Source organism: Symphalangus syndactylus, chromosome 24 (assembly GCF_028878055.3).
Source record: "Symphalangus syndactylus isolate Jambi chromosome 24, NHGRI_mSymSyn1-v2.1_pri, whole genome shotgun sequence".
Lineage (NCBI taxonomy): Eukaryota > Metazoa > Chordata > Mammalia > Primates > Hylobatidae > Symphalangus > Symphalangus syndactylus.
In genome coordinates, this window is record NC_072446.2 from 27,571,097 (window position 1) to 27,594,444 (window position 23,348).

General features: G+C 47.1%; 2 protein-coding genes across 7 annotated transcripts in view; one reads left to right on the forward strand and one right to left on the reverse strand.

Annotated features, from left to right (window-relative positions):
- The first annotated feature begins 5 nt into the window (after positions 1 to 5).
- On the forward strand, positions 6 to 17,624 carry TOMM34 (translocase of outer mitochondrial membrane 34). 2 transcript variants are annotated; one of them, XM_055266417.2, is made up of 7 exons: positions 6 to 278; positions 3,945 to 4,044; positions 5,208 to 5,360; positions 8,428 to 8,597; positions 11,539 to 11,686; positions 16,261 to 16,387; positions 16,628 to 17,624. In XM_055266417.2, exons 1-7 carry the CDS (start codon positions 152 to 154, stop codon positions 16,730 to 16,732), a joined length of 930 nt encoding a protein of 309 aa, XP_055122392.1. In that variant the 5' UTR covers positions 6 to 151; the 3' UTR covers positions 16,733 to 17,624. The 2 variants fall into 2 exon arrangements, with proteins under 2 accessions (XP_055122392.1, XP_055122393.1); XM_055266418.2 differs by lacking the exon at positions 6 to 278 and adding an exon at positions 2,191 to 2,254.
- Positions 17,625 to 19,571: 1,947 nt separating this feature from the next.
- PABPC1L (poly(A) binding protein cytoplasmic 1 like) overlaps positions 19,572 to 23,348 on the reverse strand; it is a 28,835-nt gene continuing 25,058 nt past the window's right edge. For 2 of the 5 annotated variants that reach the window (XM_055266367.2, XM_055266365.2), the window contains exons 12-14: positions 23,044 to 23,137; positions 21,619 to 21,749; positions 19,572 to 21,138 (exon numbers count right to left, since the gene is read on the reverse strand). In XM_055266367.2, the coding sequence (XP_055122342.2) occupies positions 21,070 to 21,138; positions 21,619 to 21,749; positions 23,044 to 23,137 (294 nt within the window). In that variant the 3' untranslated portion in view covers positions 19,572 to 21,069. Of the gene's footprint in view, positions 21,139 to 21,618; positions 21,750 to 23,043; positions 23,138 to 23,348 lie in introns of those variants that run through there. The other 3 variants (XM_055266366.2, XM_055266368.2, XR_010119380.1) reach the window with 3 other exon arrangements.

The following is a 23,348-nucleotide window of genomic DNA, read 5'->3' on the forward strand; positions in this document are numbered from 1 at the left end:
GGTCTCGCAGGCCCCGCCCCCGACCCGCCCCCTCGCCGCCGGGTTCGCTGTGGGGCGGAGATATTCGCCGCTGGCGCTTGCGTCCGGAGGGTGTCCCGCACCACACGGGGGAGGACGGAAGGCGCCCCAAACTCGCTGGCCTCGCCCCGGGATGGCCCCCAAATTCCCAGACTCTGTGGAGGAGCTCCGCGCCGCCGGCAATGAGAGTTTCCGCAACGGCCAGTACGCCGAGGCCTCCGCGCTCTACGGCCGCGCGCTGCGGGTGCTGCAGGCGCAAGGTACGACCCCGGCCCCCATCTCGCCCCCGGGCCTGCTCCTCCAACCCCCGCAACCACCGCCCGGGCCTCGCGCTGCCCGCGGCCAGCAGTCCTGCCCGGCCCTCCCACCCTTCCAGCCCCTTCCGACTCCCGCATCCTACCAGAAACTTCCTCGGCCCTTTCTTTTCACCTGCTTGTTAACTGCCCTGTTGGCCCCCATCCTAAGTTATTTAGGCCTCGTTCTGAGCCCTGAGGATAGAGCTAAACCCTCCTCCCCCGCAGCGATTCATTTTTCAGTTAGTATTTGTTGAGTAGCTGTTATATACCGCCTGTGTAACAAGACACGAAAAGTCCCTTCTCTCAAGGACGGCGCATTCTTGTGGGGGCGGTGGGGAGGGCGTGAGTCTTAAGCGAGTCAGTAAGTAAATGAGACCTGTGGGATAATCAGGGTTGGGAAGAAGACAAATAGAGTGATGTGATAGAGTTGACTGGAGTAGGAGATCAAGGGCAACATCTCTAAAGAAGTGATATTTGAGGTGATGTCTAAATGATGAGAAGCCAAGCGCACAAGGTTTTCGGTCCTGAAGGGAACTGCAATGTTCAGGAAGGCCCCCCAGGCGATATAAACATGGTGTGTTTCAGGGGTCAAAGCATAGTGAGCCAGGGCAGGGAATAGGGAGACATGAGGTCAGTTAGGAAGGCAGACCCTTATTTATTGTGGAGGTGTTTTAAACCCTGCTAGGGAGTTTGGATTTCATGCCAAACTGGAAGCTTGGCATGAAAGCTACTGGATGGGAAGCTACTGGAGAGTTTGAAACAGAAGAATAGCATATTCTTACCAGTTCTTCCAGCGTCCAGCTTTCGTCAGCATACCGCAAACCTTTGCCCAAAGCCCCTTCTTCAGAGTGACTTAATCAGAAACGCTCATTAGTTAAAGCCTTGACTTTTGAAAGGAGCCTTGGATCCTGGTTTCTGTGAGTCACCGTTCAGTACCTATTTCCCTTTGCCGCCTAACTTTTTTTTTTTTTTTACTTGGCTAGCATCTGTTGAGTGCTTTACCATGTGCTAGACATTTTAGACACGATCTCCTTTGATCTTTATTATGGCCCTGTGGATAAGATGCTTAGAAAGGAGGAGTCCAAGAGAGTTAAATTGGCTCCCTCGGGGTTACACAGTGAAGACATGGCAGAGCCACGATTTGAATATGGATCTGTTTGATTTTGATGCTAAGTCCAAATTTTTAATCATTTTGCTAGACCTCTCCTCACATCCTTTCCAGATTTCATTCTTTTTTTTTTTTTTGTCTGCACTTTTTGCAGTTTCAAACCACTCCTTTGCCCCCTTCTTTTTTTCTAGAAAACTCTCCTTTAGGCCCACTTCCTCATGTCAGCCTTACTTGATGAAGTTGCTGAGGAAGCTGAGGTATTGAGGTTGCTGCCGTTTTCATTCATCTCACCCCAGCTGGTCTGGAAAAGCTTGTACATTTGTATGGGTTAATTCTGGGTCCATAGAAAAGCTATCCTGGTATCTAGATTTAGCAAGGACCAGAGTTTGGTTCTGCTGCTGCTGCTACAGATTTTCTAGGTAATTTTGGGCAAGTCTCTTGATTTCTCTGGTCAGTCTTCTTGATCACGAAGAGAGCTCAGGGAACAGGCTAACACAATGAACCCTTCCAGCAAGTCTGTGAAGTGATATCCTCATGTGGTTAGGTGGGCACGTGTGATCAGAGGGGTAGAGTGACTTGTCAGGATCGCAGGGTTGATGCCCTTTCCACCGCACCACTGCTGTTTCTGAGCAACCGTACTCTGGTGACTCAAGATGGATTACAGGTTTTGGGTACTTATTATTAGCTCCTTAAGGGCAAGGATATATTTTACTAGTCTTTGTGCTTTCCGTCCCTGGGCCTGGCAAAACAAGAGGGGAAGATGCTTGTTATTGTTGGTATTGAATGAAAGATATCAAATACCAATATGGCAATAGGATACTTAGTGAAAAAAGTAAGTTGCAGAAGGATAGGCAATATGATGCCTCTTAGGAAATGCTTTAATAGACATAAAATGGTATCTTACCTGTTACACACACACACACACACACACACACATACATAAATGTAGAACATGCTTGAAAATGTTACATACCAACTTCAGGATTGTATGGGCCTCTGTGAGTCTGGGGAGGGAGCACAGGGATAAGGATGGGCATGGCTGGAGTTCTAGCTTATCAAAAAAATTTTTAAGAGCTGGGTGCCATGGCTCATGCCTATAATCCCAACACTTTGGGAGGTCAAAGCAGGAGGATCACTTGAGGCTAGGCATTCAAGACCAACCTGGGCAACACAGTGGGACCAGTGGGACTCTGTCTCTACAGAAACTTTAAAAATTAACTGGGCATGGTGGTACACACCTGTAGTCCTATCTGCTTGGGAGGCTGAGCTGGGAAGATCACTTGAGCCCAAGAGTTCGAGGCTGCAGTGAGCTATGATTGTGCCACTACACTCCAGCCTGGGCAACAGAGGGAGACCCTGTCTCTAAAAATTAAAAAAGTTGGGAACTAATATAACATGTGCTAAATCTAGTGGTGGATTCTGAGATAATGGTTTTCTGTATGTTTCAAAATTTTCAAAAAGAGACCCTGTTTTCAATTCTTTTTAAAATTATGGCCCACACTAGTGGGTATGAAGTGGTTGAAAATTATCTTTAAAAATAAAAATCATTGTTTGTTGGGCACGGTGGCTCACATCTGTAATCCCAGTACTTTGGGAGGCCGAGGCAGGCGGATAGCCTGAGGTCAGGAGTTGAAGACTAGCTTGGCCAACATGGTGAAACCCTGTCTCTACCAGGCGTGGTGGCGGGTGCCTGTAATCCCAGCTACTCAGGAGGCTGAGGCAGGAGCATTGCTTGAACCCAGGAGGTGGAGTTGCAGTGAGCGGAGATCACTTCACTGCACTTCCAGCCTGGGCAACAGAGTGGGACTCTGTCTCAAAAAAAATAAATAAATAAAGATCACTGTGGCCACAGTGAAGGACTTGAGCCTCTGTGATTCCTGAGGGTAAGGACTGCCTCAAAAAAATGTCTAATAATTCTCCCCATGGGGTAGCTTAAGGCTTTTTCCTAAGTTCTCTGTACTCCCATCACACCCAGCTCAATTATCATTTCCCTAACAAAGTCCTCTCTGGCTTGACCAGGTAAAACTAGTCTCATGTCTTTCATGGGTCTTTTGTGCCCCTACAACTTTTGGTCAATCCATTTATCATGTGTTTATCATCTTGTTCCCTCCCTCCCTTCCTTTCTTTTCTTTTTTTTTCTTTCTTGGATTTAAATGCTTTTTGTAATAAAATACACACCTATCCATCCACTTACCCACCCAAACCCAAGTAGTTACAGCACGGATTTCTTTGAGGCAGAAGCTAGCTATTTCATGTATATCTTTTGTCTGTTATCAAGTTCAGTGCTGGAATGAGTGAATGAGGAAATACTTGGTTCCCTTTGAATGGCAGAAAGCTCAGTGTCCTTGCTGTCACATAAGAATGACAAACATGCCAGCCCAGCCGACCAACAAGCCTGATCAGGTTATAGTTACCTCTACTGCCTTAACACAAAGCCCGAAGAGCTCTGAGTATGAAATGTATCCTATTGCCCTGAGGCACCCATTTCCCAAACTGATCATCTTCTGACTCTACCTGGGCAGGTTCTTCAGACCCAGAAGAAGAAAGTGTTCTCTATTCCAACCGAGCAGCGTGTCACTTGAAGGATGGAAACTGCAGAGACTGCATCAAAGATTGCACTTCGTAAGTGGCCGAGGGTAACTTTGGGATGCCTGAGAGTCTCAGAAGAGGAGGCCGGGTTAATCTGGCTTGTTTCTTCTTTGGAAGGATCCCATCAATTACATCTGGGACAGATATTAAGAAAGTGTCACTGAGTTTCACCAGGTCACTGAGAATGGGAGTCTCTATTTGGTCCTTATGGCCCCTGACTTGCGTCTTTGGAGTCTTGGCTCTGCTGCTGAAAAAGGAGTGGGATGGGCAGTTAGAAGCAGGCCTTAAAGTCTTTGTGCAGTTTGAAACCTGGGAATGAGGTGGAGTGGCAGACCAGTAACTGGCTTCCCCAGGTGTTTTTCTGGGATGGGAGTATGTGAGGGGAAGGGAGCGAAGGAAAGAAGGAGGAATAGAGGTTAATAGATTGTCTCAGAAGGAGAAAGGAAAAAAATGGTATTCATGAATGACCAGTTTTAGAGGACACTGAACAATGTTTCATACCTCTTTTTCTTCAAGCCAGTCTAATATTCTTTTATCATCATGAAACTCTCACATTTACCTGAAATGTGTTCTCAGATCTGATGTCCTCTGACATTGCTTTAGACTCCTGCCCTGGTGATAGCCAGGAGAGCAGGAGGGGTCTGAGCATGCTCACAGAGCCTGTGGTGAATTAATTTGTGCCATGCCCTGTGCTAGATTTCCCTCTTTGAGTGTTCACAACCAATCTGTGGGGTACGTTTACCATGTGTCCCAGGCCAGAACTTAGTTGCTGAGGGTTGGGGCAGTAAAGTGATTTACCTGGGTTACATAGTTAGCAGAAGAGGTGGAATTCAGACCCCACCCCATCTGACTCCAAAGCTTGTTTGTTATTCCCGCTAGACCACAACTGTAAAAAAACACAGTAGCATGAAAGCCATGAGGCTTTTGTTCTTGATTTGGGGGGAATTGAAACTGAAAATTGATGCACATGCATGCACGTTTAACAAAATTCATGTTTCTCCACCCTCTTTCCCCTCCTCACTTCAGTCTAAGTTGAAAAATCCCTGTTCTGAGGTTTGGCATTTTTAGCCATGTCTCTCAGCCAGAAATTACTTCCTGTACACTGAGTGCTCCAGATAACCCTGCCTGGAAGAAACTGCAGGGAAACCCTGGTGGCTCAGCAGCCAGCCAGTTGACATTTTTGCCTCCTATTCTAGAGCACTGGCCTTGGTTCCCTTCAGCATTAAGCCCCTGCTGCGGCGAGCATCTGCTTATGAGGCTCTGGAGAAGTACCCTATGGCCTATGTTGACTATAAGACTGTGCTGCAGATTGATGATAGTGTGACGTCAGCCCTAGAAGGCATCAACAGGTGAGCTCCATTCCCAGCAGGTGGTCTCCACGGCAACTCCCTGTCCTTCTTGATTGGCTGCAGGCCATTGCCTTGTCTGTCTTCTGAGGGGATCCCTTTGGCTACACTTAGAAAACTCCTGATGGGCATGAAGGGAAGGTGTAAAAGGAAAATCTGCTTTTGTATTTAGCAGGTTTTCAGGGAATCAGAATTAGTAAGATTGATTGATTGATATTTGCCTACATGTGCCTCACAGTGTCTATGTACACAGTAATATTTATTGTGCACTGTTTAAGGTGTTGTGCCCGGTTCAGTGGGGGATACCAAAATGAGAAAGAGGTACAGACCCCACTAACCTTCAAAGCGCTAACACTAATTGGAAGAATAAGACACAAGCCCAAGCAGCTATGACAAGCCTAAAAGGATATGGTTTGTGGACATGGTTCAGTATATTGCACTGTGACCCCTCCAAGAGGTTCCCCAGGTGCATTTCCTTTCTGGTCTCTGAGCAGTTATTGGCTTTTATCTCATGGATATTGTCATTTGTATAACTGATCATGTTTCCCCTCTGCGTGTGCGGCTAGAAAGCCAAACACTACACTAATAGCAAACCCTTAACAGGACTTCATGGTATGTATTTAGTGCTTTATTTCTGGCTTGACTTGTCTGCCAGCATTCTTTGTTTTCTCTTTGCCTCCTTTTTAATTTATCTGATCCCACAAAATCTACCAATTATGTGACAGACTTTGCTGTAGGACCTGGGCTGATGACTGAGACATACCTCTTCCTGCCCTCATAGAGGTCCCGGTCTCAAGGAGGACACCAGTCAGTAATAGGCAAGCACAGTAGAACATGATAAGCGCCATGGTAGGAGGCAGCACAGGGGGCTCTGAGGCCAGAAAGAAGCCACCTAGCTAGCTGAGAGGAAGAGGGGGAGGCCAGAGAGAGCTTTTCAGAGGAGGTGAGCTAAGACTGAGAGATATGGGGTAGGGGGTGAGCCAGAAGACAGAGCAGCGTGTGCAAGGGTGAGCAAGTGTGACAGATCACAGGAATTGTAAGAAGTCGGTCTCACATGGTGCTGCAGGCAGGAGCTCAGCTTGGGACAGGTTGGTGAGGCCAAGTCACATAAGACCCAGTGTTCAGGGCTTGGACTTAATCCTAAGCAAGTCAGGCTTTATGAAAAGGTCTTTAGCTTGGAGCAACACAAGCAGATATGTATTTTAGAGAAAAGCTCTTTGCTGTCATGTTGAGGGATGATATGAAGGGCAACAGGATAGAAAGGAGCCATGCAGCAATCCAGGGGAGAGGGTGGAGAGAAAACAATGGGACCAGTCAGGGGACATGCAGGAAGTATATCAACAAGCTTTAGTGGTTGCGGGATAGTGAGAAGGGAGGAATAGAAGAAGATGCTCAGATTGTTGACATTCAGTCGGAGGTGACTGTGGGACATAAGACTAGAGATCTAAGTAAGACGGTTGGGTATTTACATGGAGCAAAGGAAGAATATACAGGCCAGACATACGGATTTGAGGGTCATCAGCATAGAGGTGGATTAGGGCTGTGAGAGAGAAAGAACATCACAGCAGGCGTGAAGAGGATGGAGCTTTGAGAAACTCCAGCATTTGAGGGACTTACAGAGGAACAGCAGCTGGAGAGGTGGGAGGAAACAGGGCATTTATGTCCCAAGGGAAGGAGTATTTCAATAAGGATGGAGACATCATTAGTGTCAGGTGTTCCAGGGAGCTTACATTAAAGGTTTAGCAATGAAGTCACTGGTGGCTCTGATGGAAACTGGTCAGTGGGATCAGGAGCCAGAGGGCAATGCTTTCAGAAAGTCAGGCTTGAAGGGATGCCGGGGAGTATACCTGTGATGGCAAGGAGTGTCCAGCGTGGTTTTATTAGGTGAGGAAAGAGTTAAAGGGACTTAAATGCTGATTGTTGGAGTTAATAGAGAGGAGGGATGAAGATGTGGGAGAGGGAGGTGCTGCCTGGGTGTGGTCCCTGAAAGAGGCAAGAGGAGATGGGATCCAGAGCCTAGGTGGGAGGATTGGTCCCATTGTGTCTTCTGTTGTGACAGGAGAGAAATAGGAAGGATTGGGCACCCAGGCGGGTTTGTATTTGGGGTATGAGGAAGTTTGCTCTAAAAAAGGGGAAGGGCCAGGGAACAGGTTTGAGGAGAGCAGAGGTTTGAAATAGCTTGGCCGCCAGGAAAACAGCCTAGCCAGAGACATCTTGGAATTTGTAGTGATATTAGTCTGTGGTTTTTATTCTTGTAATATAGGAAACATGGTTGTAGGAGCAGAAAAAGTATACATTTAGCATATTCACTCATTCAACACATAACTGATTGGGCCTTGGTGGTTGCCAGGTGACATACCAGGTGCTGGAGATCAGTTGACAGAATGAACGTGGTCCCTGGGTGGCATTTTAAGCTGAAATCTAAAGAATAAGTTGGAGTTAGCCGGGTCTGGAAGGTGGCAATCTTTTTCCAAAATGGAAATGATTGTTCTGGGTAGAGGAAAAAGCATGTGCAAAGTCTTGAACAGAAGGATCAGAAGGGAATGTGGCTCACAGTGAAGGGGGACAGGAAAGGGTGGGGACCAGATCTCACAGGCCACATTAGCCTAGGGAATTGGGAACCCCTGAGGAGTTGTAAGATTTGAGAATGACATAAGCTTTGCATCTTTTAAAAAGCCTGAGCATTAAATGTCAGGTGCTTGCATGGTTGTGTACTCGATTCATTGACAAAATATGAAACAAAACGTACAATTCTTTCTTGGAGAAACTATAGTCTTTTTGGATCATGGTTTAAGTATCCTTAACAAGCAACAGATCACCACTTTCAAGGTAACATAGTTTGACCAAGCTCAAGGAGTGTCATGGTGACTGATCTGAGATGGTGTTTATGGGTGGCAGACTCCTGTTCCTTTATTGCACATGTTGGAGGAGCTAAAGCGGTGGTTCTGACCAGGGGGAGGGTGGCACCTCTGGCTCTTCTGAAAAGGCCTACCTCCCACGGGTGTGTGAAAGGAGAAATATCTTCTTGACCCAGCTGGAAACCTCCCTGCAATCCTGCCTTCTTTTCCAGAATGACCAGAGCTCTCATGGACTCGCTTGGGCCTGAGTGGCGCCTGAAGCTGCCCTCTATCCCCTTGGTGCCTGTTTCAGCTCAGAAGAGGTGGAATTCCTTGCCTTTGGAGAACCACAAAGAGATGGCTAAAAGCAAATCCAAAGAAACCACAGCTACAAAGAACAGAGGTGAGCTGTGACTCCCTGCCCAGAGTCTTGCAATCTCCCGCTATCCGTTTTCTTTAGAGTAGTCCTGCAAAAATTGGCATTGTTTAGCTGAGTTATAAAAATAATCTTTGGAACAAAGTATAAAACAAAATAGAAGTCTTCACCTCTTAGAGATTGTTTTCTCAGCTGTATAGTGAGGGTGATGATAAAGTCTTCCTCACAACTATGAGGACCGAGCGACATAAGACACGCAAAACTCCCAGCCTGGCACATAGGCATGCAGTGTGAGTTCCCTTCTCTTTCCTCTGGTAGCACTTGGGATGTAGTACTTAGGATGTTTTTGGTTGCAAAAACAGAAAGCTCAACATGGTAAAAATAGTATAGGGAATTTATTGGCTCATAAAACTGAAAAATCCAGAGAGAATTCAGGCAAGGTTTGCTCCAGCAGCTCAGTGTATTAACAGACTAACTCCATTTTTCTGTACTTGTCTCAGCTTTATTTTCTGTTGTGTGTCAGCTTTGTCTTTGGCAGGCTTCCCTCCTAGTAGCAAAATAGCTATAGCAGTTCCCGGCCTCTCATCCATACCCCATGCCTCATGACCAGAGAAAGTCTTTCTCTGATAGCTCACTAGGAAAAGATAGGATTTTTTTTTCCCAAAAAAACTCTTGCTCACATATTTTCTCAATCGATTTCTCACTCTATTCTGGTCTTCATGGTCACAGGCCATTCCCTGAAGTACACACCATAGCCGGGGGATGAGATTTTGTAATTAGGTCACCCCTGAGGCACCTGCCCCACCTCCAGAGCTAGAGGGTGATGCTTCCCAGGAGCATGTACACTGTGTGAATCCCTGGAGAAGCATGAAGAAGAGAAAGGAGATCCAAGCTGGGCAGCCAAAAACAGGAGACTCCTCACCTCAACTGTATGAAATGAAGAGGCCATTTGTCAGGCACTAGGAAGCTCTTTTAATGTTCCAGGGGAATGGTCCCAGTCCAGCAAGCTAGGGATTCAGGCTAGAGGTGCAGAAGGGATCAGAGATGGAGCCCTGCCATGTGTAAGTGACCTTTAGGTGTTAGGGGAGGACAAGAGTTACTCACTGTCTACAGGAGAACGCCTCTCTGGTCATGGGTAGCATTCACTCTGGTTTGTGGGAGCCTGGTAAGTGTTCCCCACTCTAGGATGAAAATGTGGGGTGCTAATGAACCTGATGGCATCAGTGCACCTACCATTGATTGCATTCTTTCAATCAGTGCACCTACCATTGATTTCATTCTTTCAATCAGTGCACCTACCATTGATTTCATTCTTTCAAGGTCACTGAGCCATGTGTCCCAAGCCATGTGTATGCTAAGCAGTGTGACACAGAGGACAGGTAGTCTTGGCCTAGGGACTGAGACATGTCAACAGTGTCTTAAAACACAAGGAGGAGGAACATGTGCTTTAGAGTCTTACTGTTTGAGGATTTCAGGATAGAAACTGACTTAAGTGCATGAGAGAGTCGGGGAAAGACTCAGAAGGGGTGGCAGTGGAGGTGAAGCCTTGAGCTGGACCTTGAAGAAGGAGGTCATCAGGTGGGAAGGAAGGAGAATCCTTGGCAGAGACAGTGGAGAGAGTTGGAGAATGAAAGTGCATGGGGAGAACAGTAGGAATAAGGATGACTGCAGAGTGGTGTGTTGCAGGGTGCCAGTGAAGCTGAAGCCCTACTTCGAGAGAAACCTGTGTGCACATGCACAGGGAGACGTACACACACGTTCGTAGAAGACCGTAATAGCAAAAAACAACCGGAGATAACTCAGATCTCCATAAATGGGAGAATGGACAATTCAGCTTTGGTATTGCAGCAATGAAAATGAAGGAGCTGCAGGTCTGTGCATCAACACAGATGAATCTCAGGAATATAACATTAAGGGGAAAAAGAAAAACCAAGTCATAAAAGAATACACAGACTTATTCTTCTGTATGAAGTTCAAAAACAAAGTAAACAGCAAATGGTCTGTGGGTACTGTTGTATATAGCTATACTGTTTAAAAAGGTGGGGAAGAAGCACAGAATTGGGGATAATAGTTTCCTCCAGGAGTGGATTGAATTGAGGAAGGTCCCCCAGGACTTCAAAGGTCCTAGTTATGTTCTTTTTCTTAAACCAGGCGATGAATTCAGGGTGTAAACCTATCATCTTACCCTGGTCATAAATATTTAGTATTTTATAAAGATAGTTTTAAAAAATTTGAAAAGCAGAGGATATGGAGCCGAGGCTGGAATAATTAATTGGGGCCAAGCAGTGAAGGGCCTGAACACCAAGTTGAGCAGCTTGGATTTCACCTTGTTCTCTCTGCTTCCTCTCCTTGAAGGCTGGAGCAGAGTTGCATGTGTTAGATGAGGGAGGATACTCACAGGCTCAGCCCAAACCAGAAATGAGGAATAGCAGGCTCTTCTCCCCTTTTCTCACAGCCCAGAAGCTATACCTTTTCTTTACCAGATGTTTATTTATTAATATTTATTTACTTATTGTCCTGCTTTAAGTTTATAGTGTGTTCTGTACTTTCTTACATACTCTCAGATTTGACCCTGAAAATAGCCATCTGTGGAATTAGTATTGCCCTATTTTATAGGTGAGGAAACTGAAGTCCAAAAGTTAGGTAGGTCACACAAGATCTTCCACCTACCAAGAGGCAGTGCCAAGGCTAGAACCTGGGTTGCTTTTTATCATTTATATATTTTTATGTGCATGCAAAAATGTTTTTATATCAGGAATCCCCAAGTTCTTGATGAAAAACTGTTGAATTGCCCAGAAGCTATTAATTGGGGGAAGTCATTAATCAGGAAGGATGATTTACAACAGGGGAGGAAATCTCTGGGGGAGAGGATTGTAGACAGTTTGGAAGGGACGATGCTGAAGAGACCTCACTGATCTCAGTTGGGTGCTGCTCCATGGTTTTTTTCCTCTTCTGAATTTGTATCTAGTGCCTTCTGCTGGGGATGTGGAGAAAGCCAAAGTTCTGAAGGAAGAAGGCAATGAGCTTGTAAAGAAGGGAAACCATAAGAAAGCTATTGAGAAGTACAGTGAAAGCCTCTTGTGTAGTAACCTGGAATCTGCCACGTACAGCAACAGGTATCTCCTATATAGCTGCTGGCCTGGGGCATTTCAGGACATTTGTTCCATAGTCTTCTCTTGGACTGCAACGGACCCTTCATCCCTAGCATTTACTCAAGTATGTTATGGCTGAAAACAGGCATCCACGTTGTGAGCTAGACATGGCCAGTGGCATTCATTCTCTCAAAAGGGTAGAAACTGAGGGATGCCAAATGGTAGCCTGGGCTTTGTTGGCCCCTGTCCCCAGAATTTTCATAAGCATACAATGTAACTAAAAGCAGTGTGCCTGCTCTGCAAACACAACCCTAACACAAGTCTCTTAGCCTGTCCCCCCAACCCTGCTGCTCCCTATCCTTCTCCAAGACCCTCCTGTTAGAAATTTTGGCACCATTTCTGTCAGAGAGCACTGGCCCAGAAGTCAAAGTGTGAAGTAACCATTGCCTGGCATGAGAGCAGGAAGGACGGGTACAGTCTAGCCTGAAGGGTTAGACTTGTGGGCCTGTAGAAAGCCCTGCACCAGGAGCTGCCATCAGTGACCACTGACTGAGAGCCTGGGAGCCAGGGTGCAGTCCCTTCACTGTGTAGGAGTGACTGTTCTGCAACAATGCTCGGAGGTATAGGTGGTCTTTCTCTTTTAGTGTTGAGAAAATTGAGGCTCAGAGAAGGAAGGGTTTTGCCTTAAACTCACCCGGCCAGTAAATGTTGGCACCAGAATTGGAATCTGACTTCAACAAGATCTTCCTGTTACTTTTACTCTCAGAAGCTTGAAACATTCAGCAAGAGACCATATCAAAACCAAATGCTTAGTATAAAACATTTATTATAAAATGTTAGAAATCTGTTTATCCTTCCCTACCAGCATACACATATCACTCTCTAGTTCAAAAATCTTGGATCTAATATAGACACATTGTTCCTTATTCCAAACTCTTGAGATAAAATGTGTTTTCCAGCCACGGTGGCTCAATGCCTGTAATCCCAACACTTTGGGAGGCTGAGGCTCCGGGAGGATCACTTGAGGTCAGGAGTTTGAGACCAGCTTGGCCAACATGGCAAAACCCCATCTCTACTACAAAAAATCAGCTGGGCGCCGTGGCACATGCCTGTGATCCCAGCTACTCAGGAGGCTGAGGCAGGAGAATCACTCGAACCCAGGAGGCAGAGGTTACAGTGAGCCAAGATTGTGCCACTGCACTCCAGCCTGGGTGACAGAGCGACACTCTGTCACAAAAAAAGAAAAAAAGAAGTGTTTCCCATTTTAGTGAGGTAATATGGTCTGAATTATGTAACACCCCAGCAGCATCTGGGGCAGCTTGCAGAAGTTAATTGTTAGTATTTCTGCCAGTGAAACTTGAAAATTCCGTGTTCACATGGGGTGGAATAGAGAAACTAAATAGCTTCGTGTCAGTTCAGATCAGGTTTTGCTGCCTGATGAGTTGGAAAGAGAACTTGTAGTTTTAAAGCTTATATTTTGGAATTTTGCACCTGTGGTTTTATGTGGTTTTTTTTTTTTTTTTTTTTTTGAGACAGAGTCTTGCTCTGTCACCCAGGCTGGAGTGCAGTGGCGTGACCTTGGCTCACTGCAAGCTCTGCCTCCCGGGTTCACACCATTCTCCTGTCTCAGCCTCCCGAGTAGCTGGGACTACAGGCAGTCGCCACCATGCCCGGCTAATTTTTTTTTTTGGATTTTTGGTAGAGACGAGGTTTCACCGTGTTAGCCAGGATGGTCTCGATCTCCTGACCTTGTGATCCGCCCATCTCGGCCTCCCAAAGTGCTGGGATTACAGGCGTGAGCCACCGCGCCCGGCGGTTTTATGTGGTTTTACTGCTGATTGGACCAGAGGGGCCTCAGTCTGCCAGGCTAATTTGAAAAAGAAACCTGCAGCCTATTTGTTCCATATTTGTGCGGCATCTTCTAACTCCTCTATCTCTGGGCCCTCTTTCACCTTGCTTACCTATGCGGCTGGACACCTCCATTAACTCATTTTTCTGGATCATTACGACATTTGGAGCTGTGTTTTGTCTAGTTTAGATACTGTTCCTCATGCAGGTGTCTGTGCCACACTGTTTTAATTACTTTTGCTTTATAATATCTTATAGGGCTGGTCTTTTCTTCATTCTTCTTAATCAGAACATTTCTAGTTTTTTCCCATGTTTGTTCTTCTAGCTAAACCTTTGGATCATTTTGGCAAATTCAAAAAAATATCTTGTTGGACAGCTTTTGGTTGTGATTGCATTGGATTTATAATTTAATCTAGAGGACTAATGACAAAACTGAATTTTTAGCCATTGTGGCTAACATTTTACCATGTCCTGGAATGTCTTGGACATAGTCTAATGCTCCACCTCATGTACACCCATCTGAATGACACAGTGCCCAGGCTTTGGCTTACTTTGGCTCCCTTTGTGCAGGTGACATCTGAGTGCGTAGCACCTACAACTTGCCAGCCCTGAAACAGCTCTCATAACAATCTCATTTGTACTCACAACAGTTCTTCAGCTTAGGTCATTGTCCTGTGTTACCTAATCAGGCTCAGAAAGATGAATTAATGACCACAAAGTTAAACAACTAGTACATGGTGGCTGAGATTTAAGCCAGATCTTTGTGACTCCAAAGCTTACTTCCCTTTCACTCACTTGTGTTATTTCCCAACCCCTTTGTAATTAAAACCCTTCTGACGGGATACAGAGTCAGTTCATTTACCAGAAGTCAAGGGGGTTTATTTTATTGCCTGAAGTTATGCATTTTGTTCATCTTAAATATAGTCTTTAGAAGACTCACATGACCCTATTAATCACCACATTTCTATTCCGAAGTCACGATACACTGTGGTTCCTCTACTTCCCAGACACTCGGCTATTTCTTTAAATTGCTAAGCCCATTGGGAGGAAACTTTAGTTTCCTTAGAATTCCTCTATGTTCAGGCCGGGCACAGTGGCTCATGCCTGTAATCCCAGCACTTTGGGAGGCCAAGGTAGACAGATCGCTTGAGGTCAGAAGTTTGAGACCAGGCTGGCCAACATGTTGAAACCCCATCTCTACCAAAAAATACAAAAGTTAGCTGGGCATGGTGGCACGCACTGTAATCCCAGCTACTCGGGAGGCTGAAGTGGGAGAATCGCTTGAACCCAGGAGGCGGAGGTTGCAGTGAGCTGTGATCATGCCACTGCACTCCAGCCTGGGCGAGAGAGCAAGACCCTATCTCCAAATAAAAAGGAATTCCTCTGTATTCAAAGTTTAAAACGGGCTACTATTTTAAAACTTGGTGGTTTACAACAACCATTTTATTTTGCTTGTAATTTGTGAGTCAGGAATTAGGGAAGGGCATTTCTCATTTGGGGTCTCTCATGCAGGGTCAGCAAGATGGTAGCTGGGGCTGGAATCCTCTAAAGCCTTCTTCCTCGAATGTCTGGCAGCTGGACTGCCTGACTCAAATGGCTGGGCAATGGAACTGCTAGAGCAAGCTGGCACCTCTTTCCACTTTCTTAGCAGCCTTTTCATGTGTGCTGGCATGAGCTTCCTGAGAGCGTGGTGGCCTCAGAGTAGTTGGCTTCTTCCCTGTCAGTTCAAGGCTCCAAGAGCGAGTGTTTCCAGAGACCAAGGTGGAAGCTGCAAGGCCTATGATGACCTAACCTTGGAAGACACATTGTGTCCCTTCCTCTGTCCTCTGTTGGTCAGAGCAGTCACAGAGCCTGCCTGAATTCAGAGAGAGAGAGCAGATACACCTCTGCCTCTCAGTGGGAGGATTGCCAAAGAATTTGTGCCTGTCTTTTAAGTTGTTACAAGAAGATTTTTCTCTCCGTTAATTTATGAATTCCATGCAATCACAAAGGACTAGTAGAATTTTCTTCTTTAAATTCATGGTAACTTTGTTAGAAAAAAATGAGAACAACGACATGAGAGCATCTGGTGTACAATAAAGTCTGGGGCAAAGAGAGATTACTTAATAAGAGGTGTTGGGTTGGCCAGGTTAGAGTTAAACTTGAATCCTACCTTACTTCTTATTTTAAAGTAAGTTCTAAGTGGATCACAGTTTGGAATGTAAAAAGCGAAACCATTAAGTTCTAGAAGAACACATGGATTAACTATCTTGCAGTGGGGAAGGTATTCTTATGTGAAGGGAAAAAAATGTTACAGAAGTCATTAAAGGAAAAGTTAGAGAAGTTTGATTTCAAAAGATTAAAAACCCTTATTGAAGATGTTCAGCTTTACCCACAACTAAGCAACTAAGACAGATACTGTTTTCTTCCATATTGGCATACATTAAAATTTAAGACCCAAAGTTGGTACAGTTGTGGGAAAATAGGCTCTGTCAATAAGTATTCAGCTTTTTTGGAAAGCATTTTGGCAGTAACAATCAGATTTTATTTCTTTTTTTTTTTTAAGAGATGGGGTCTCCCTGCGTTGCCCAGGCTCTAGCATGTTTCATCCGTGAAAGGGCTAGGATTGTTGTGAGGATTTAAGAAGATACAAAGTAGCCAGCACAGAGTAGGTGTTCAGCAAATTGGAGATCACTTCTCAAACTACCGCATGGCATGTGGGTGGCCCATAAGAAGTGACTGAAACCTCTGAAATGGTCTTTCCCCTTCAGAGCGCTCTGCTATTTGGTCCTGAAGCAGTACACAGAAGCAGTGAGGGACTGCACAGAAGCCCTCAAGCTGGATGGAAAGAACGTGAAGGCATTCTACAGACGGGCTCAAGCCCACAAAGCACTCAAGGTAAAAAAAAAATCCTGGCCAAAAGGTCCCAACATAGCTACAGAGATTTATGCCAGTGTCACCATTTACAGGGTGTAGCCAAGCTGAGACAATATCTGCAGCTTTTCCGTCTCATCCTGGGCCCAGGATAACTCAGAGCAGGCCTGCGGGCTGGGGTTTGAAAACACTTTGCTGCCTCAGCAGCTATCCCCACCCCAGTCCAGGAACCTTCCCCCACACTCTTGTCTTTTCTTCTATTAGGACTATAAATCCAGCTTTGCAGACATCAGCAACCTCCTACAGATTGAGCCTAGGAATGGTCCTGCACAGAAGTTGCGGCAGGAAGTGAAGCAGAACCTACACTAAAAACCCAACAGGGCAGCTGGAACCCCTGCCTGACCTTACCCAGAGAAGCCATGGGCCACCTGCTCTGTGCCCGCTCCTGAAACCCAGCCTGCCCCAAGTGAGCTCTGAAGCCCCCTCCTCAGCCCCTTGATGGCCTCCCACCCTGTAAGAGACTTTGCTTGTTCAAATTAAGCTCAGTATAGTCAAACACAAGACATGGTTGTTGCACCAGAAAGGTCCCCCCTAGAGCTAAGCATGAAGCTGAAGCTCTGTCCTTATTCCCCCTGGCCCAGCTAGCTGATCACACCAACAGATCCTCATCAGCAAAGCATTTGGCTTTGTCCTGCCCAAGTGTGCTGCAGACTGAGTGCTGCCCTTGTAGCTTTCCCAGACCCCACCTCACTGCAGTTCATCTGAACAACCTGAGCTCCTGGGCAGGGGTGGAAGGAGGGGGATAAACCTAAGGTCCTGATCCAAAGCAGCCTGTTGAGCTGGTTCTCCAGGGCTGCAGTCTCTCCAGGTGTACAGCTGCTGTCCCTGCCCTGTCCTGTCCTTGCACAGTCTCCTGTGTCTGAGCCCCAGTGCCTTCTGTTCGGGCCCTCCTTTGGTGGGAAGGCAGAGCCCTGACCCTTGGATGGCTGTCCTTGACTGTGCTGCTGCCTTCTACAGAGAGGCACCTAAGCTGTTTAAAGAGCCCAGTGATTGTGGCTGCTCCTCCTGGAGGTGGGAGGGGGAAGGAGGCCTCCTTGGTCAGTGTCCATGCTTTCTGGGCAGGGACTTGGCTTTTTGTTCCAACAGTGGCCTTCTCTGGGCTTCATAGTTCTTTGTAATATGTTGAAGTTAATTTGAACTGACTGATTTTGTTGAACTGTGTGTTTAAGCTGTTGCATTAAAAAGCTTTCTTCTACATCAATATCTGCTGTGCTTTCATTTATGCCTTTTCAGCTTTGCACCTGGAATGCTGTAGTAATAATAAAAGTTATTGCTTATTGGGCATTCATTCATTTGTTGAACAAATTTATTGACATGTCTGCATGGGCCAGGCATTTTGAATAGTGCTAGGGAGATAGCAGTGAATAGACACAGCCCCTGCTCTCAGAGGGCTGGTAGTCCAGTGGGAAGGCAAGAAGTTAAGCAGACAACCACACACATGTAAAATTGCAGCTTGCCTGAGTGTTGTGAAGCAGTCATCAATGATTTCCCTGCCCAAAAGGGGAAATTTGATGCAGTGGAGGGAAGGGGGTCCCTGAGTAAGTAAAGCTTGAATTGAGTTCCAAACGGGGAGGTTAACTAGTGAAGAGGGGAGGGAAAGCACCGTGGACAGAACGGCCATGTAAGGCCCTCATTGGGAGCGTGGCCAGTGAGTACAGGGACCTAAAAGGGCTGATGAAATTCACAAAACATGGTATGGGGTGAGGCTGGAGAGTGCTCTAGGATCTAGCTAGAATCAAGGGCTGCCTCCCTTTCCTGGGCTGGTTTTCACCTTATGGAAGTAGAGCTTTAGGATTCCATAGAGCAGAGTAGACAAAGGGGTCTGATTATCCCTTGGCTCCCATCACACAGTGCTAAGCAGCACTCGGCGTTAAGCACACCACCTCTGAGCTCTCTTAAGGATGAGTCTGTTGTCTGAGCCGTCACAGACATCCAGTCTGAAGCAGAGTTAGAGTCAGACAAACCCCATCAGCACAGTCAAGGGACAGTTTCAAAGTGGGGCACTGTAACCCTTTTATTTCCTCATAGCAGGCAGGACTGATGTGAGGACATCCAGTCACAACCGATTTACATCATTCTGAGCTCTAGAAGGCAAGCAACTTGATTTGCTAGTGAAGACACAGGGTGGGGCCGGCACAACCCAAAGAGGCTACTCATTTTACAAAAACGTCTGAAGAACACAACATAAGCTTCCTCATCCCCATCACTCATCTTTGAAACTTAACATCATGTAGTCTTTTCCGGAGACGCTTTGAGGAATAAAACTTCTGCTTCTCATAGGCTAATGTTTCTAGGAGAGGGACAGACAGCTATCAATGTGACTGTCTTAATGGTCGTAATGGAATTCTACCCCGACTCCCAGAGAAGGTAAAACACCGTTACGTGAGAATGACAGGGCAGAGAGCAGATCATGCAGGGTCTCCTAGGCTATGTAAAGTAGTCCTTATTCTAATGATGGGAAGCTACTGCAGGATTTATGCAAGGATGAGACATTAGGCATTTTGAAAAAAGCCTTAGGACTGCATGGTGGAGACAGACTGCGGGAGGGCCAGGGTAGATGCAGTTAACCGGTAGAAGGCAGTGAGCACAGGGGTTGAGCTTAGCTCAAATTAGTGGATTTATTCCACTAAGTAGTGGTAGTGGATTTGGATCTGGTAGGAGGTCATGTTGGTGGATTTTCTCTGGAAGATGGGAGGAGAGAAAGTGGTGTGGCAGCAGAGCCGGGGAAACCCTCTGATTTTGGCTTTTGATACAGAATGGTGGGGCCATTTATGGAGACAGAACACTGGAAGAGAAAATCAGAGAATAAGGCTGGGCACGGTGGCTCAGGCCTGTAAACCCCACCCGAGGCAGGTGGATCAACTGAGGTCAGGAGTTTGAGATCAGCCTGACCAATAGTGAAACCTCATCTCTACTCAAAATACAAAAATTAGCTGGGTGTGGTGGAGTGCACCTGTAGTCCCAGCTACTCTGGAGGCTGAGGCAGAAGAATTGCTTGAACCCAGGAGGTGGAGGTTGCAGTGAGCAGAGATCACGTCACTGCACTCCAGCCTGAGCGACAGAGTGAGACTCTGTCTCAAAAAAAAAAAAAAGAGAACCAAGGAATGAAAAAGAAAGAGAACTTAGAAATCATAAGCTTGATTTTAGACATGAATGTTAGCAAGATAACCAGGAGCTGATGGCAGGTAGGCGGTGGAATGTGAGAGACTCAGGTGCTCTTAAGAGTTGACTGGGCTGAAGAAAAAAACGGAGTCATCCTAGACTGGGTACAAATTGAAGATCTGCTTGCAATTTAGATAGCTCAGGAGAACATGGCATGAGAAAAGGAGAGGGCCCAGGACAGAGACTAAAGAAATGCCAGCAGTCAGGATTTGGGGAGAAGACGATGGATCTGCACAGGGAACAGATTAAAAGCAGCCAGAGAAGTGGGCAGGGCATGGCGAAGACAGGTTGGAGGTCTGTGGAGTGGAGAACAGGAAGAGTGAGGACCTGAGAGTGGCAGAGCAGCCCTGAGGACTCAGTCAGATGTGTTGCTGGTGAATTTTTAGCAGAACCCAGTCTGTTTGGGTCATAGTAGCCACTTTGATTTGGCCGCTCGGGTACAGGAGAGGGCAAAGACCTGGACTGTATGTCCCTGATAGGAGGTGAGCACTAACTGACACAAAGAAGCTTTTTGAGAGACTTCCCCATTCCCTGCAGGGGAGGAAAATCCCGACCTGGGAAGGTACCCTAAAGTGTTCCTACAAGGGTTAATTATTTTACACAACCCCTTAGCCAGCCGAGAAGCAGCTGGGTGTTTGCCCTGCAGGGTGCCCAAGCCAGGGGCTGCATGCACATCAGATGGGGACCCCTGTAGCTCTGGTCCATTGTGTGATATCCAGGTCATCATCCACTGTACTGTTGATGGGTCAGTTCCTGACACTTCTCCTGCTCTTGTGTACATGCCCTCTGTGTACTTCAGCACTCCTTTATGGTTTCTGTTTCTTAGAGCCAGAGGCCCACCCCAGTCATGTCTACCCTTTGCTCTGTCCCCACCTCCCTCAGACACAAAAGGGCCTCCTGGGAGGCAAGGCAGATTTTGCAGCACTTTTAATACACAAAGCAAAAGGTAATAGGCTGGATGGGTGACCAACCTTCATTCACATACAGAGCCCAAGTATAGATACAGACTAATTGGGAAATAAGTTAGAGTTTGCAGGGCCTTAGGGCTGAGAGCCAGAAACACTGTCCTTTTGGCAGCCATGGAAGCAAGGATTTCCTTTTCTGAGGATAAAAATGTAAAAATAAGTGTTTTTAAAGTATGGCAGACACCCAGTCTTCAATAAAGAAGGTGGTTACATCCTGGCCAGGCCTTCAGGCAGGCAGAATGGAGCCAGGCAGGGCCCCGAGAAAGCCCAAACTATTCTGCATGAAGCCAGGCAGGGCAGCTGGCAAGAGGGCACCTCCTTCACCCTCCACCACCCCCCATTCGGATCACAGTTAATCATCTCCTCTGATTCTCACGACTTCCTCCAAACTCCTTGGTGCTTCAGAGAAAGCCAGGGACACAGCATAATTCTCAGTGTTTGTGAAAGTCAGTCCCTGCCTATTTCCTTACAGCTTCTCCCGGGCTCAGCTGCTTCTGCCACCATTCCACCCACCTGGTTTCAGTGCATGTACGCCTTCGGCTGCTCCACAGCCTGGTGTGCCTGAAGCACGGCCACTGCCTCGTCGATCTGTGAGACATGAGTGGCGGGGGCGCTTAGTGCAGCTGTCTTAGCAGGTCACAGAAGAGCCTTGACCTCCCCCGGCTCAGCATCCTGGATACAGGATCCTCCTCCATCCACACGGTTTCTGTGGAACCCTCCCATCCACAACTGCTTGCAAGATCCCAGGGCCCTGTCTGTCACCTTTGACACAGAGGTACATTGCTGAACAGCTGGAAAAATCTTAACCCTTACACTCAGTCACAACACACTTCCTTGTACCAAAAGACCTACCTACAGAACAACACAGAATTAGTCTACAGAAGGGCTGAAGAAGCAAACCCTTACCTAAGGCCCCTTCCACTCTAAGATTCAGCAGGCCTTCAGGTATCAGCAAGAAGAAACACTTTATCTGGCCAAACAGCTGCCCATTGGCTCCACTAGGAGAGCCCTTGTCGTTAGCTCTCCTCCTGCCCCCTCGGGCTCCCTGCTGCCCAGGCTCCTGCTTACCTTGGCATGGAGGGATTCTGGAGACTCCAGCATGAGCAACAGCTCCGAGTTGTCGATCTCCAGCAGCATGCCCGTGATCTTGCCAGCCAGCTGGGTGTGGACATCATGGATAAGGGGGTAGAGACGCTCCCCTGTGTGGAAGACCCTCCAATTGCTCGTGCACTGCCTATCTCACACCCCAGCATCCCAGGGCTCGTATGGAGTGGAGCACTGAGGACATCTGGGTTCTTCTCCAAGAACTGCTCCTTCTAGGCTATGACATTTAACACTTGATCTTCTAACATAAGGTACTTTTAATGACCGGGCCTGGTATTGGTGGTCAGCCCATCTCAGCAATGTGTCCAGGGCCCAGCCAGGACTGGGTGCCTTAAGTGGGGGCGGAAAGGGTCTTCCCATGAAGAAAGTGAAGATGTTTACCAAGAACTACTAACAAAGCCTTCTACTTCCATTAAGCTCATTTAAAATGTTTCTGGGTGAGGCCAGGCATGGTGGCTCACACCTGTAATCACAGTACTTTGGGAGGCTGAGGTGGGCGGATCACCTGAGATCAGGAGTTTGAGACCAGCCTGGCCAACATGGTGAAACCCCATCTCTACTAAAAATACAAAACTTAGCTGGTCATGGTGGCATGTGCCTGTAAACCCAGCTACTCAGAAGGCTGAGGCAGGAGAATCACTTGAACCTGGGAGGTGGAGGTTGCAGTGAGCCGAAATCATGCCACTGCACTCCAGCCTGGGCAGCAGAGCAAGACTCCATCTCAGGAAAAAAAAAAAAAATTGGGGTGAGGGGAAGGGGTAATGTGGCAAAACCCTAAGTAAGCTGAGGAAACAATGGGGTGGTGGTAATGGGGGCCTTCAGTGAAGGATCTAGAGGTCTTGGTGGCTATGCAGTAAAGAACCTGCCAACCAGGAACAAGCTTGTGTTCACCTAGTAGCATTTTTATTAGGGCCTGCCATGGACACTAGGGGTGGAGATGAATTGCACAAGGAATCCAGAATCTATGGGGAACATCATGTATTTACCAAACGCACAGATTCCCCACCTGCCTGCATTGAGCACTGGAAACGTGAACAGCAGCTTCCTCCCGTTCAGGAGAGGTGTGAGGAACTTTAACTCCCACCTACAGGCCATTTCTCGGCAGAAACCCAAGACCATACCCCCACTCCTCCCTTTGTTCCCTGATCTCCCCACATCTGGAGTGTCTCCCAACCTCAAAGTCACAGGACAGCAGCAGTGGAAGAAACCTCAGGACCATCCAGTCTGACCAGGGTTTTAAGACAAGAGAATAGGTGCCTAGAGAATAGTCAGCTTGGCCACGGTCACCCAGTAGGGGGGTCGGTGACAAAGTTGGACTTTGATCTCACATTGGACCACCACTCGCAGCCCTCCTCTTCTTGCTCCAGAGTAGGAGAACCAGCCACTCACCAATCATCTGCTTTTGCTCATGCAGGGGCGCAGCAGCCAGCATGGACGCAGTCAGGGGCTCCTGTCCCGGGATGTGCACAGCCGGCTCCTGGACCTGCATGGTGCCGGGGACACACCCCTTAATCACCATGGACAGGCATGTCCTCAAAACACTTACCCTGGCAAGTGAATAGAAGGCCAGGGAGGCACTGGAGGAGGGGAACAGAGGGCAAGGTCTGGATGATCAGGTGGGGTGGAGAGTCCCCAAGAAGGGCAAAGTGGATTAGAAGACGAAGTCCTGCCTCTAGCTTAGACATTTCCTGTAG